At 37.8% G+C, this 15,313-nt stretch overlaps 1 protein-coding gene across 2 annotated transcripts in view; it reads left to right on the top strand.

Annotated features, from left to right (window-relative positions):
- The window catches only part of LOC137395307 (cyclin-G-associated kinase-like), a 35,879-nt gene that overhangs the window by 17,134 nt on the left and 3,432 nt on the right, over positions 1 to 15,313 (top strand). Inside the window, exons 10-21 of one of the 2 annotated variants that reach the window (XM_068082200.1) lie at positions 430 to 479; positions 631 to 779; positions 960 to 1,085; positions 1,653 to 1,807; positions 1,906 to 2,013; positions 4,211 to 4,412; positions 4,564 to 4,643; positions 5,242 to 5,438; positions 11,151 to 11,271; positions 11,486 to 12,039; positions 14,259 to 14,363; positions 14,770 to 14,922. In XM_068082200.1, coding sequence (XP_067938301.1) covers positions 430 to 479; positions 631 to 779; positions 960 to 1,085; positions 1,653 to 1,807; positions 1,906 to 2,013; positions 4,211 to 4,412; positions 4,564 to 4,643; positions 5,242 to 5,438; positions 11,151 to 11,271; positions 11,486 to 12,039; positions 14,259 to 14,363; positions 14,770 to 14,922 — 2,000 coding nt within the window. The remainder of the gene's footprint in view (positions 1 to 429; positions 480 to 630; positions 780 to 959; positions 1,086 to 1,652; positions 1,808 to 1,905; positions 2,014 to 4,210; positions 4,413 to 4,563; positions 4,644 to 5,241; positions 5,439 to 11,150; positions 11,272 to 11,485; positions 12,040 to 14,258; positions 14,364 to 14,769; positions 14,923 to 15,313) is intronic. The other variant, XM_068082201.1, reaches the window with a different exon arrangement.

Below are 15,313 nucleotides of genomic sequence, written 5' to 3'. Positions count from 1 at the left end.
GCTTTATTTATTTAGTTTTTAAATTTACTTTTAAACGATATAATGCTGAATCTATTGTGTCAAGAAAGCGTGCTGATGAGACGGGTGTGCGCCGGTATATGTAGAATTCCTTATCCTTAATAAAGCGCCCGCGTAACTCAACATGTGCGCACAATTCCAAATCCACTCATCCCCGCAATGGAAACATAGCAGTAGAGCCACTCGATTATCAATATTATTATCGATGCTTTGTTTTCAAAACAAAACTTGGATATTCCTACTGTTAATATTTGGTTGCCTCGTGATGGAAGAAGTTTTACAGTTGTTAACACAGATTTGAATGTATTTAAACTGGGTGAAGCCCAATAGTCTAGTGTATGTGTATACACAACATAGTGTTAATAGCTCTTTGCACAGTGATTGCACAAGCTATCTACATGTATGTTGTAGTATGGGCACCAAGGAAATGGATGTGGCGTTTATTACCAGAAGGATTATGGGTAAGATCGCTATTTTTCATGTTCATCTTGTTTCATCTTAGTTGCATGCTGCAAATAGGTAAAACAATTTTGAATGTCAAAACAAACTATTTATTATACTATTCGAAGTTACATAATTCTTGTATTTCAAACATTCTCCCATCTGTTGTAGTGATGCCATTTCCTAGTGAAACCCATGAGCTGGGGCCTCATAACCTGATAGACGAAGTGAGAGGCTTCCTTGAGACCCAGTATAAAGATAGGTACTATGTCTATAACCTCACGCCGAGGAGCTACGATATTAGGAAGTTTAATCAGCGGGTGAGTTATCTCGATTGTCAGTCAAGTTCGACAAAAACATATTTGGTAGATAGTTTCGTAATCTTTTTCTTGACAATGTTTGTCAATGGAAATATTTCTTGCAGTTGATTGTTATTATTATTATTTACTGTATCAAAAAGAGCTGGTATGGTATTTAACAGACTCGTATATTGTTATTAGGTAGAGCACTGCAGCTGCCCACCCAAGTCCAAAACCCCTCCCCTGGAACTTCTCTTCAGACTCTGCAAGAACATGCATTCCTGGTTAAAAAAAGACCCGGAAAACATTGTTGTTATACACTGTGAGGTAGGGTTGGTAGGGTTGTTATACACTGAGGTAGGGCTGGTAGGGTTGTTATGCACTGTGAAGTAGGGTTGGTAGGTTGTTATACACTGTGAGGTAGGGCTGGTAGGGTTGTTATACACTGTGAGGTAGGGTTGGTAGGGTTATACACAGTGAGGTAGGGCTGGTAGGGTTGTTATACACTGTGAGGTAGGGTTGGTAGGGTTATACACTGTGAGGTAGGGTTGGTAGGTTGTTACATGTATATATTGTGAGGTAGGGTTGGTAGGTTGTTATACACTGATGTAGGGTTGGTACGTTGTTATACACTGTTAGGTAGAGTTGAGAGTAATGACGGTTGCATCTGATCAAGTAGATTTGGGTAGCCACATGTAGTAGTACATCTAACAAGGTAGAAATGTCTATCCTCTTGTTGATTATGTGTTTGATTCTTTAAATTATAATATTGCACCTCTTTGGTACAAGCGAGTAAATCGTGGAAACTTGTGGTGCAATGGCTCATGGAATGACATGGAGTTATATGAGTTGTGTGCTCTCTTGAGTTTATATGAGTTGTGTGCTCTCTTGCAGGATGGTCGAGGTTTGAGTGCCACAGTGGCCGGTGCATTGTTAGCGTATTCCAAGTCACTTACATCTCCAGTTCAAATAATGGGCATGTGCGTTGAGAGGAGACTAAATCGGCATGTACCACAAAAGGAGATGACTCCTGACCCTTCCCAATTCAAGTATGTCGACATGTGCAGCTATCATTATAGGGTTGAGTGGCTGTAGAGGCATTTGCGGGCTGGGTGAGTGTTGCATCTTTGATTTGTTTACATTGCAGATACTTGGAGTATATTGGTCAGATATCAAATGGTCTGGTGCCACATCGTAGAGCCATACAGCTCCTCCATGTTACCATAACTCCTGTACCAGTTTTCAACAAAATGAGGTGAGTTGTTCGGTTACAAGGATCACTATGCTTTTTGCTTCTAGCCTTGCTTAAGGTTCACCACAAGGTACAAAGGCATCTCGCTGGCAAAGTCTACACGTTTCATTTTAATAGACAACTGTTGTAATTCATGACTCTTTCTTGTCTATTAATTTTTAACCGTTTGACATGGTTGCTCACGAGCAGATACCATTAAAGGTATAAGTTACTAGGCGAATGTCCAGTGGTGCATGGCTAATAAAATAATTATCCAATGTTAAAAGCAATTCTAGCTTTGCCTCCTGCGGTCTCTGCTTTATGCATCGGTGTGTTTGAATGCTGCCGTAGGTATTATGATTGTTGCATGTGCGACAGTTCATATAAGCACATACAGTAAAACTTTAAAAAGACAGTTTTTCTTCATATTTTTGATGCAGTCAGAATTGGGAGATTCTACATGCATTATTTTGTAATATTTAAACAAGCTTGATGTAAACCAAACTGAAACTCAACCAATAATTAATTTTGCTGACTTGAATTATTGCTGTCGCTATACAATCTTTTTGTAAGGATAGACTGTGGCACGTGATAGCGTTAAATCTAGAAATTTATACTCCCAATGTGTTCGTTGCAAGATGTCTTTTCATGACGAATAACAAAGTGTTACTGAATCCTCGGACGAATAAAAGTTATGCGGGGAATAATAAGGTTTTTTAATTAACCCGGTAGATAGCTATGTAATGACCGTAATTTATCATTGACCTGTGTTTCTGCTCGTGGGCAAGCATGTCGCTGAACTATATGGCGTTCCTCAAGAAAATGGCCTCTGATTAATCCCACGACCAAACACGAGCGAAGCGATTGTTTGGGAGATTTATGATAAATGCATATGTGCACACAACTCACAAAAATTATTCATTAGCGGCTGTCGCAAACTCTTGTACCGAAATCTCATCAACGAATTTAACCATTTTTCAATGGAGTCGTTCAAGTATAATAATGATACAAAACACATATAAACCTATTTAAATATGTTACCAAGTCTTTATTATTTGTAGAAAATTTCCTAAACCTTACCCATCTGATCGGATTATACATAACTAGACAGATTAATTCGGCCTGAAATCGTTATTAAGACTTGACAAGCCTTATTTTTATTAAAATCAAGACCGGCAAATGAAACGCCGAGCGACAGAGAATAGAACCATTAAGTCTTGCGCATTTCTTGAAAAAAACGTGCACATTTCACCAGTCTATAGCATTGTCCAATTGCCGAAGGTTTCTGTAAGTAACGTAGGAGTACTGAAAAGCAATCGTTTCTTTTTTGCCGATTTCAAAGTAACTGACATTTTGGACACTTATGACTACTTTGGTATTCTAACTGATGTCCAAAGCAGCGAAAGTAAAGGAAATGACAAAGATATTTTTTTCAACGATTCTTTTGAGATTATTATAATATTTAATTATAAGAATAATTATTCAATTTTATAAGATTTAATTATAAGAATAAGCATTCGAATTTACAAGATCGAAGTATTTAATGACAGATGTTGGGCAATATGTTACTGTTATTATTTTTCTAAATAGTTTTGTTAAATAGATTTTCTAAAAATCTATATAAATATCACAACTTCTTGATATTGTTAGCTATGACGTCTTGAAATGTAAACAAAATTGTGCATTGGTTTTTTATTATTACTGTATTACTATACTAATAATATTGGTTATTTTAATTATATCAGTGAATTTTACTTCTAATATTGCATTTCTTCTATTGCGGGGGAGAGATATAAACATAATCTTCTCCTTTCATTATTGCTGTTTGTTGTACATAATAACACCCAGTACATTACAGCTACCATTGCAGTTATCCTATTTCACTGCAGTGCTATTTGACTGCTAATATTGCATTTCTCAACCATCAGTACCCTTTCTTTTTTACAATATCACTTTGGTTGTGGGCTGTATGACAGGGGAATTTATAGTATTAAGTTTTTTGTCTCTTAATAGTGTAGATTCTGCTGCGGTCATATATCTTTTAAATTGGCTAGTAGCTAGTTCATTTTATTATCACTTTCACCTCATTTAAGCTTATTGACTGCTTTTGATCATTTAGCAAATAAGCTAGTTCAATGCCAATTTCTTCACCTCTGATACTCTGCCAGGTGTTCCTAAGTAGGCACCCTTTCTCATCAATACCCTCTTTCCCATCCAACAGGACGGGGTGTCGTCCCCTTATCGAAGTGAGAAGCGGTTCACAGCTGTTGCTATCCACTTCTGCGGAGTATGAAAAGATGAGAGAATATTTAGTATCCGATGGCACGATACGTATACCTGTCACTCCTACAGTACTCTTCGGGGACATTTGCGTGACAGTCAGTCACGCTCGCTCTTCGCTTGGCACCAAGCTACAGGGCAAGGTATAAAATGTATGGATAGCGTACACTTGACTGGGACCTGTTGTGCCTCTAGATGTGAAATATTCATTCTTATTTGTTTCAGATATGCACAAGATAGGAACACATACCTGATTTAACTATTTATCAATTGTATGAATGATATTTATTTTAGCTCTCCAGTGTGAAAATGTTTCAAGTAAGATTTCACACAGGGTTCGTAGCGCGACAGACGACTTCCCTTAAATTCACCCGGTAAGTATGACCGAACAAAAGCAGTAGCGTTTATATTTATTGTAAGAGGACCTGTATTGGCCTACTTTAATGAGTTGCTTAAAGAACGATAGAGGAGTGACTTCCTTTCATCTGTAAAACTACAAGTTTGGTAACTTGATTATTTTAAAATAAAACTGAAATTTAGGAATAATATATTTTCGCTTGTTTGAATTCCAAAACCTGATGTTCAAGTTGACTTGCAGCAATGATACCCATGATCTGAAAGGACCTTACTTTGGTTCACACTGATCAGATGAAGTATTTTATTATTCCTTTTTTTTTGTATCTAGAGAACATAAAAGTTACAATGGATAGCATAAAATTGGTAGAAAAGTAAAACTACATGTACCTACTCAGCAATGGAACAAAGTGCAATAGTTGATCCGGGGGCCAGCTCGACTCCTATATTGTATAAATTATATATGCATGTACACATATGTACATGCATATATATATAGGTATGTATTGGTGTAGTGTGTGTGTACGTAGGTGCGTGTGCGTAGTTGTATTTATTTTAAATTGCTACAAGTCCTAATATTAATTTCTTCTAATGAAAGTTAATTATTCTTCATTTTAGGGATAACCTTGACCTGGAAGCTGAAGCTGCTGAGAAGCTGCCTGACCTCTTCCGCTTCTGCATGGATATCAAGGTGTCTAATGATGAGAGACCGCTGCGAGAGGAGCTGAGCTGGAGTAACTGGAACCCTTCGAGTACAGATGCACTTATTCCATTCTCCGGGCGGCAGGAGTACGAACAGACGCTGCAGCTTTACGGTTTGTACTAGGATTTACGTACTCCACATTTGCATAAGTACAGTGCGCTCCCGGGTTATGATGTCCTTGCTATATGATTTTTTTGCCTCGTGAGGTGGAACGCAATATTTTCCGTCCTCGCCGTACAACATTTCTTTCGCCATACGATATCAACAACAAAAATTCTCGAAATAAAAGTTTGGCAATCGGTGTGCTGAATATATCAAAAATGTCGATATTCTATTCACCAAAATCTCTCTCACAAATATTTGAAAGTGATACGGTGCTCATGTTTTCTCCGTTCAGCGTTATTACTTATAAGTTATAGTGAAGATGACACCAGAAACAGTTCGGTGATAAAATTTTCACCGATGACAAAGTTTAAGTTTAGTAAATTACATATTAAAACTTAGCTTTAAGTAAGCTAAATTCATTTCGAGATGCTGGGTTAAGAATCAAAGAAAGATGTTGATAGCATCAGGATCTGTAGTAAACAGGCTATATTATCTTGATGTCGAGTTTGCTATTCATACTGCTAATGCTACCGCGTCCTCCTCCCTACTGTGGCATCAACGTCTCGCTCATATAAACGTAAGTAGCCTCAAAAACATGAATCATTGGTGTGAAAATGGTTGTAATGTTACCGGCGAACTAGGTGTCTGTGAAGCTTGCGTGAAAGGTAAAATGTCTCGACGTCCTTTTCAAACTGACCGTGGCATTAAATCAAGTAGGGTTCTTGAATTGGTACATACGGATGTGTGTCGCCCTATGCAGAATGAATCTTTAGGTGGTAGCAAGTATTTTGTTTCATTTATTGATGATTTTAGTTGGCATGTGCAGATATATTTTTTACGTGACAAATCTAGCGTGTTCCAGGCGTTTAGAACTTACGGATCATTAGTGACAAATCAAACTGGTCAGACTATAGGTACACTTAAAGCGATGGTGGTGGAGAATATACATCTAATGAGTTTGAGAGTTACCTTTCAGCCCAAGGTATACATCACCAAGTCACCACTCGCTATTCTCCACAACAAAACAGCTGTGCTGAGAGATTTAATCGTACTGTTTGTGAGGCCGCTCGCTCGTTAATTTCTGAATCTCACCTTCCAAAGTCATTCTTGGCAGAGGCAATATCGACCGCGGTATACATTCGTAATCGCCTCCCCACACGAGCACTTGAATGGAATACAACTCCTTATGAAAAATGGAACAACAGAAAACCTGATCTTGGACACGTGAAAATTTTTGGATGTTTAGCCTATGCTCACATACCCGATCAGCTGAGACATAAACTCGATGAGAAAGCAGAATCAATGGTGTTTGTGGGGTATAGCCTTAGGTCTAAAGCCTACAGACTCTACGATCCGATCACTAGAAAAATAGAGGTAAGACGTGATGTCACCTTTGATGAAACCAAGCTCGGTTTACCAAATCAGTCGTCAAAGCCAAGTGTAGACAACTCTGAAGCGGTGAATATTGACCTATCAGAAAATGAAAAGGCTCCTCCAACACCGACGGTTACACATAGGCAATCACCACGTTCCACTCAACCCATTGCTTGGTTTGGTATTGATGATTTCACAAACCTTGGTCACTCTGCTCACTCAGCAATTAACATTGTGGAGCCTCTTAGTTTGTCGCAAGCACAGGCTAGCACAAATCGTGATGCCTCGATCAAAGCCAGCAATGATGAGTATCAATCACTGATCAACAATGGTACATGGGAACTAGTTGATCTGCCGCCCGAGCGCAAAGCGATTGGCTCTAAGTGGGTTTTCAAGGCTAAACACTCGTCTGATGGGTCTATAAGTAGATTCAAAGCTCGACTTGTGGCAAAGGGATATGCACAAAAGGCTGGGGTGGATTACGATGAAACATACGCCCCCGTGATTCACAGAACATCTCTGCGAGCACTCTTATCGGATGCTGTTGAGAGAGATATGATGATACACCAAATGGATGTACAAACGGCTTTTTTGAATGGAAAACTGTCAGAAGATGTACAGGTGTATATGGAACAGCCAGAGGGTTTTGTTGTGCCGCGTAAAGAAAATTTAGTCTGCAAACTTAATCGCTCGCCGTATGGACTTAAACAGTCGCCTAAATGTTGGAACATGGTATTAGATGAATTTCTTAAATCATTAGGTTTCATGCAGTCCTCCGCTGACAACTGTGTGTATATTCGCTGGAAAAATGACCAGGAAGTGATGATTGGTGTCTACGTAGATGACTTGTGTATAATGTCAGACACTAGTGCTCAGATGACTGAATTAAAATCGGCTCTCTTGTCTCGTTTCAAAATGACGGATCTCGAACCGCTTCATCATTGTCTGGGATTACTTATTGAGAGAGGAGAAAATTCTATGCGTATAAGTCAAAAGCCTTACATTCAACAAATAATTCAAAAGTTCAACATGGAAAACTGTAAGCCTGTCGCAACTCCGGCAGCATATGATGTAAAGCTGAGTCACAAGGATGGAAGCAAATTAGCAGATCCCAATCTCTATCAATCGATGGTAGGAAGTCTACTATATGCTGCCGTATCTACTCGTCCAGATATTGCTGAAGCAGTGGGACCTTTAGCCAAGTTCAACGCTTGCCCCACCCAGACTCACTTGACCGCAGCCAAACGAGTAATACGCTACCTGAAGGGCACCAAGAATTTATGCCTGAATTTTAGAAAGCAAGGTAAACCAATGGTTGGATACACAGATGCAGATTATGCGAGCGACGCTGACCGGCATTTGAAATCGGGTGCAGTCTTCATTAATGCTGGTTGTCCAATCAGCTGGTCCAGCAAGCGTCAGTCAGTCGTTGCTCTCTCTACTACGGAATCAGAGTATATTGCGTTGTTTGATGGTGTTGTTGAGTGCATGTGGTTACGTCAGCTATTCTCAGATATTGGAACCACACAACTTAATTCTACAATCATCTTTGTAGATAATCAATCAGCTGCAGCGATCGCAAACAGCCCGAAAACTAGCAAGCGTACAAAACACATAGATGTAAAATACCACTACGTTCGTGAGGCGATTGAAGCTGATGATGTCTGTACCGAGTTTTGTTTGACCAATGATATCACTGACATATTCACGAAGCCGCTGCCACGTGATCGATTTGTCAAATTTAGAGACATGTTGGGTTTGAGTTAATTGATTGTCTGACCACTGAACACAAGACTGTTATATTTTTGCTTTTTCGTTGATTACGATCATTGTATTTTTTTTTGTCACGAACTGGCTGTTGGTGCAACCATGTAACTGAGTGGGAGTATTGTAATAATGGCAGCTTCATGGTTTTAAAAGCTATCTCGTTGTGCTTTCTGAAAGCTTTCTGCTTTTTGTTACAATAGCCTTTTCATAATACCCTCTCTTTGTTCACAACTGTCAAGATGAACACAGCTAATAAATTTTCTGTCAATAAACTGAACGTTCAAAGTATCTAAACAACACAAATGATGTACAGTCAAACTTCTACCATTAATCACCTCTACAATTGAATTTTTTTATGTACCAAGTAAAATTCTAGCACAGATTTGACTCTACACCTGAATTTATGTAGATGCCTCCTTATGAATTTTTATAATTTTCCCATTTCTCTCTTAGAATCTTCCTCAGCCTCTACTTTCACGACGATTCAACGAACTTTAAATTTTGGAAAGTGCTATAGACGCTCCTATAATGTATACCTCCTATAACGTAAATTCCACATAACGTAAAAAATTTATGTAAAGTTTTGCTTCGTACTACATAAAATATCACATACAACGTAACACGTCAAATGGGTGCAAGTTCTCAAATTCGATTTGAATAACGATAATCTTGTAGTTAGTCATAAAACGTTGCTTCCTTCTTCTCTCCACCCTTGTAAGACAAAACGACACTCGTATAGCGTAATCTCTGTTATATATAACGTATACAATATATACTTCTATACAATTTTTATGACATTCTAATTCGCCGTGATAGATCGTCAGATGTGTCGACAAAACAGAGAGAATAAGTAGCTGCTCAATTGTTAATAAATACTTAGAAGGCGATTGATTGGTGCAAGTGTTCCGGTATCGGTATACCAATCTGAATGCCACGAGTTGGAGTATCGTTGTAAGATATTTTTTATCCTAATCTTGACCCCCTAGAGACAAATAGAGGATGGGCAGGAACACACTGCTTTCTTATAGTAATAATATATTTTTATTTTACTTTATTGTAGACATAAAATATTTTTTATTAGTTGTCTTTTGCAGAATATGCCTTACTGTCTAAAAAAAAAAAAATAATCAGAAATGTATGTCAAAAATGTTCTTAATTTATTGTAAAATTGCCGTAATCACGAACCATAAAATAAGCGAAAGTGATAAGAAAAAGGAGAAAAGTTGTCGATGAATACCAATAATACTACAGTTACGACACGGCCAACAAATTAAAAAGTTAAGTCTAGTTTTTCTTTTTTGTATGGCCAAAAGAGTTATTTGGGGAAAGATCTCGGAACAAATTAGGCAATTTTACTGTTCGTATAATTGTAAACTCTCTATATATAATGTAAACATTCTTGGAGCGGATTATTTATATTGTACAATAGGAGCGCCTATTGTATATAGATGTGCACGTGTATCAGTCCATCATTAAAACCTATGGCCCAAGGTCTTTATAGTTCAACGCTTGTGGGCTATGATAATCAAAGACTTGCTTTACCACAAACTTGTTAAATGTACGCTAAAATATTTTTACAACCATAACGTAATTATGGTGTTTGTCATATTTCATCGCTAAAAGCAGCATGGAGAGGGTTACTCCAAGTTTATGGATAAGCATGGAACCACACAAGTTCTCATCCCTTTGAACAATAGATTTTTTTCGATACTCTGTTGCGTTTTCTCCTCTGGGGCATGCATAGAGTTGGAAAGCTCCTAAATTCATGTTAAAATCAAATTTGGATTTTCTTTTCTCCAACTTGTATTTCACCTTATAGTACATTCACATGCTGCTGACTACACATCTATTGCCATAAGCTCTATCTTGTATAATTGTGCACATGTATAGTAAAAAATTAGAAAAATTGTACTGCTTTCATGTGTTAGCGCAATCAAACATGGAAGGTCTTTCATGTGCCTTTTGATATTGTTTGAACAATTTTATTAAAAGTAACAAGATATTAAGTAATTATAGATTGTTGTTATTTTGTAAACAATTGTAATTGCTATATAATATTGCTCGTAATGACAGATTTATGAATTTTTGAATTGGAACAATGAATTTCCTTTTCAGCAATGCATGCCTCCAGAATTAGATTTTATTACAGCGCATCTACAATTACCTTGGTACTCGGCTTGTATTCATGATGAATACAAGGCTATTTTAAATAAAGTTGTACAAAAGCCTCAGATAATATAAAACGATGTATTAATGTGCTGGTCAGAGCACCAAGTTTTTATAGTTAACCAAGTAAATTGTCAGCTACGTAATCATAAAGACTTAATCTACTACCGCTTGTGCTCAAGCATGCCAGGTGTTTTTATACATTGTTCAATAGGAAAATTACTCCTTTTTAAAATACTGTTGTCTGGTACATAACCATTCATGCAAAATGTCTAGGCGCTCCCGCTGTCACACCTTTAAAAGCATCCATATCAGTTATAAATTCGTAACCAGCCTTGGTTCCTTCGTCTTAGTAACTTCACTGTTGCCAGTGACTGGTATTCATCTCATCTCCTTTACCCATACGATGTAGGCAATGGAGCCAACCAGCCAGTGAGTCAAGTTGTTACGGAGAAAAAGGCTCCTGGTCGACCTCCACCACCAGCCCCTATGAGCGGTCAGCGAGTAGATCCCATTAGCCAATCACAGTACAGGTAGACAACATACAGACACTCTCCTATTTTGTTTTATCTCTATCTGTAATAGTGTGTTTGACTGTCTCAGGTTGATAACTAGTTCTTTCTTTTCCATTAGCATGCTGTGGATGCTCTTGTGGCATCTTTCGATTATGGCTGGATAAGTAAAACATATGTACACCAGCTGCCAAAGTGTCATCTAGCTGTGTGTAATAACTGGCTGGGTTTGCAGGGAGCACACGGAGCGGCTGGTTAGTAGTGAGTCTGAGACTGAGAGTGAGAGTGAAGATGATGGCTCTGCTCCTGCCATTTCACCAGAAGAGCCTATAGATCTTCTGAACCTAGGTGTATCTAGTAGTGATGCACCACCTCCAGCCCAGCCATCCGCCAGTTCTGGAATGTTCTTTGACTTGATGAATGGCGCAGAAGGTACCGAATCATTCGATCATCAAGGATCCAATCTGGCAGATTTGACTGGTTCATATTCCACACCAACTCAGTCTGAACTCAAACCTCCAACGATTGACTTACTTGGTGGATTTGACTCGCCAAGCATCTCATCGCAACCCAATGGCCTGCTGCAACCTAAAACTGATATTTCATCTGCACATGCTAGCAATAGTTCATTGGTTGACAATGACTTCATGAACTTTATGGGCTCAGGAGGTGAGCCGAGTTTGAAACCAGCTAGTGGACTCGCATCTTCGTCGGAGAATATACTTAGTGCTGGTGTTGCTAGTCAGAGCCCTGGAATTCCACTCAACTCCCAGCTCCATGCTAACACAGGTATGATTTATTTGAACTTTAGTGGCTATTGATCATACTTTTTGTTGGGAGCTGGAGACAGCTATTTGCTTTTTTGGGAGTAAGATGAAGGAGTATTATTGCGTCTTTGTTAATCGAAAAAATTCTACAATAAAATATGTGTATCATGCATCAAGACCTCACGTTCGAATAAACAGTTTTGTAATATTGATTGTTGGACCATTACTACGGAATGCTTGCCAGATTTTTCAGATAATTCATTGCATATGGGTCAAAATTTTTATTTTATAGTTTGAAAATTGAAAGTTGCTAGGATTAATATGATTTAAGAGTATGTAAAATATATTGCCAACAACAGACTAAAAAATGTTTAAACTCGTATCACTCATTCACGCTCCGGACTGAGAAATATGGTAGTGTGTCTTAGCTCATATTGGCTGTTGGTTGTCGATCAATTTTTACAATACTTCACATGTGAATACTCTGGATGCGTAAGATTACTCCCTGATTTAAATGTATCCAGCCTAGTTTGAGTAGGCAATTATATTTTCGGTGAATTATGTAACAGGATGAGACAACTCTCTGAAGACTAGCATGCTAATGCAACTTTATCAAAATTGACGCATCATTTTGTGACCATGTAGTAATTGGTGAGATAGCCACATAAATAGCCAGTAAATAGCGACATAAATAGCCACATTTACTGATTTGATTTTAGGTCCGCTGTCAACATATATACAAGCAAGAATAAAAGCAGACAATTTAAGACAAGGATGAATCGATTGCCTTAAACCATAACTGTCATGTACAACTTTTATCGTATTTACTAGGTAAATCAGACACACTGATTCCTATTTTGTACTCAAAATAAAGATTAATCCACTAACTTTCAGAGGAATGAAGGCTTTTTTACAGCGTTTTAATATCGGTCTCGAAAACATCACAATCGGCACACCAAGCTCCGCCCATAAATACGTGGCGTAACCTAGCTTTTTAGGAACAGAAGTTACGTAGGGATGTTTAGACCTACTTAAAATAATAGAGATGGGTGTTTAAAATCCATTAATATCTAAATTCAGCCTTAAAAACAATCTCAGTCTTTTCTGAAAGGTAGATAAGCTATTTAACATTGCATATTTAAAAAAGCGCGATAACAATGCTAGCTTGTGATAAAACCACGCTTTTTGAGCTCATTTTTGTTGGCGTTCAGCTTATTTAAACATCCTGTAACAAGCTACGAGTAATTTTAAATAGTTTATATACCTTTCATAAAAGACTGAGATTTTTTCACAGGCTGGATTTGGATAATAATGGGTTTTAAGACACCCATCTCTATTATTCTAAATCGGACTAAACATTCTTAACTTCCGTTCCTGAAAAAGCTAGGTTTCGTCACATATTTATGGGCGGAACTTGTAATGCCGATTGTGTTGTTTTCGAAATGGATATTGAAACGCTTTAAAAAAGCCTAAATGACTTTGAAGGTTAGTGGACCAATCTTTATTTTGAGTACAAAATCGGAATCAGCGTGGCTGATTTACCTAGTAAATACAATAAAAGTTGTACATGACAGTTATGGTTTAATCATCCAAGCTTTTAAACTCTCTTTCTCTAACGTCACAACCATCAGTGAAAATTTCTATGTTAGCAATGATCTTACGTAATGAAATGGTACCTTAAATTATTTTTCTTTGACTATAAATATCCATTGAACATTGTCAATCAAAATATGATTTTTATTAAGCAAAATTTTTAATGTGTTTGTGTGAAGCTCTTTTTCACTAGGTGAAGCTCCTTTTTTACTAGATGAAACTCCTCCTTTTCACTAAGCTAAACGCCTCTTTTTGGTCACTAAATTACATCCCCTATGTTGATGCTAAATATATGTGTGTATATTTGGAGTTAACCACAAGATGATATCAACTATATCTACGAGTTGTTGACACATGCAGTCATGGCCCCCTTTAATCACTGTCTATTTCAAAATAAAATCATATAGCGATGTCTTTTGTTGTGCGTCATATAAGTGTGCTTACAGTAGTTTGATGCTTGATTGTGTCTGAATCAGCTGTCTTCAGCCTGATACACAAGGATGTACCCAAGGCTAAATCTATTAAATCTTCCTATAAACTGACATAAGTCATTGTTTTACAATTTGCATTACTTGCTTGCATTTTGCTTAAGCATTTTTGTCTTTTTAGTTGTAAAAATATTATTTCACCTAAATATGTTCATTTCAGGCATAACTAGAAATTATAGTGCCCCAAACTTTCAAAATGCAGCTTACCAACAAAACGCTGCCACTAGAATGGGGGCACCAAATCAACGGCCACAGTCCAAACTAGGTAGGTAGCCCAACATGCTAGCCTTGCGAGTGGTTCGATGCTGAAATCTTTAACGGTTTGAATTGTTTTGTAGGTACAGCGCTAACCAGTACTGTATGAATGGTTTGGTGAGATTGTTTGCTAGGGCATGGCACACACCGCATAACATTCCTTTTAGTAGAAGTTCACATTGTCTCCGTATCACTTCTGTGTACAGTTGTTTCTTCTTGGTTTTAATTTCAGGCGCTTCCCGGTGGTTTGGCGTTTCCTTTAGTTGGCTATAATATAGAAAACTGTTTGACATGGTTACTTACCTTTGACCTATTTTTCCATTGCTAAATTAATTTTAATACCTTTTGGCATGTTAACTTTATGTCCGCTTTGTGTAGTAAATAGTTTATTCACAATATTTTGTTTCCCTCTATAGCCTCAGGCAAATCTAGCCCAACACCTCAAACTGGTGTAGCTGCTGGCTCTGGATTGAGCTCGGCACGTCCAAACTACTTTGGAGGCAGCGGGACTGGGATGAGCACATCTGGTAGCAGCGTGTTTGAAGATAAACCAAAGGCCGGCTATACAGGTCAGCCTGCGTTTTCTTGCCCAGCAAGAGCGTGTTTTATCATTTTCTCGTCAATATTCCTTCTCCGTCAATATTCTTGACTGCCTGTACTGGTCTTGGTTATATAGTGCCATCGGAGATTATGGGACCATCCCGCATTTTCAAAGACATTTGCTCGTAGGGATGATTTACTGCCTTAATACTGCTAGAAACCACCACAAACCATATACTATTAGATGCAGAGTTTTTTACCGATTATTATGAAGCGAATTTTTTTTTAAAAGCAGAAATTGACAATTAATCTTTTTTAATGAAAATATGTATGCGACTGACCTTGACAAGAATCAAAAGATAGCCTAGTTATGCACTTATTGTATTCTCAACTAATAAATTTTGTGATACAACTGGAACA

Source organism: Watersipora subatra, chromosome 4 (genome assembly GCF_963576615.1).
Source record: "Watersipora subatra chromosome 4, tzWatSuba1.1, whole genome shotgun sequence".
NCBI classification, from domain to species: Eukaryota; Metazoa; Bryozoa; class Gymnolaemata; order Cheilostomatida; family Watersiporidae; genus Watersipora; species Watersipora subatra.
This window is presented reverse-complemented; position numbering and strand designations above follow the sequence as displayed.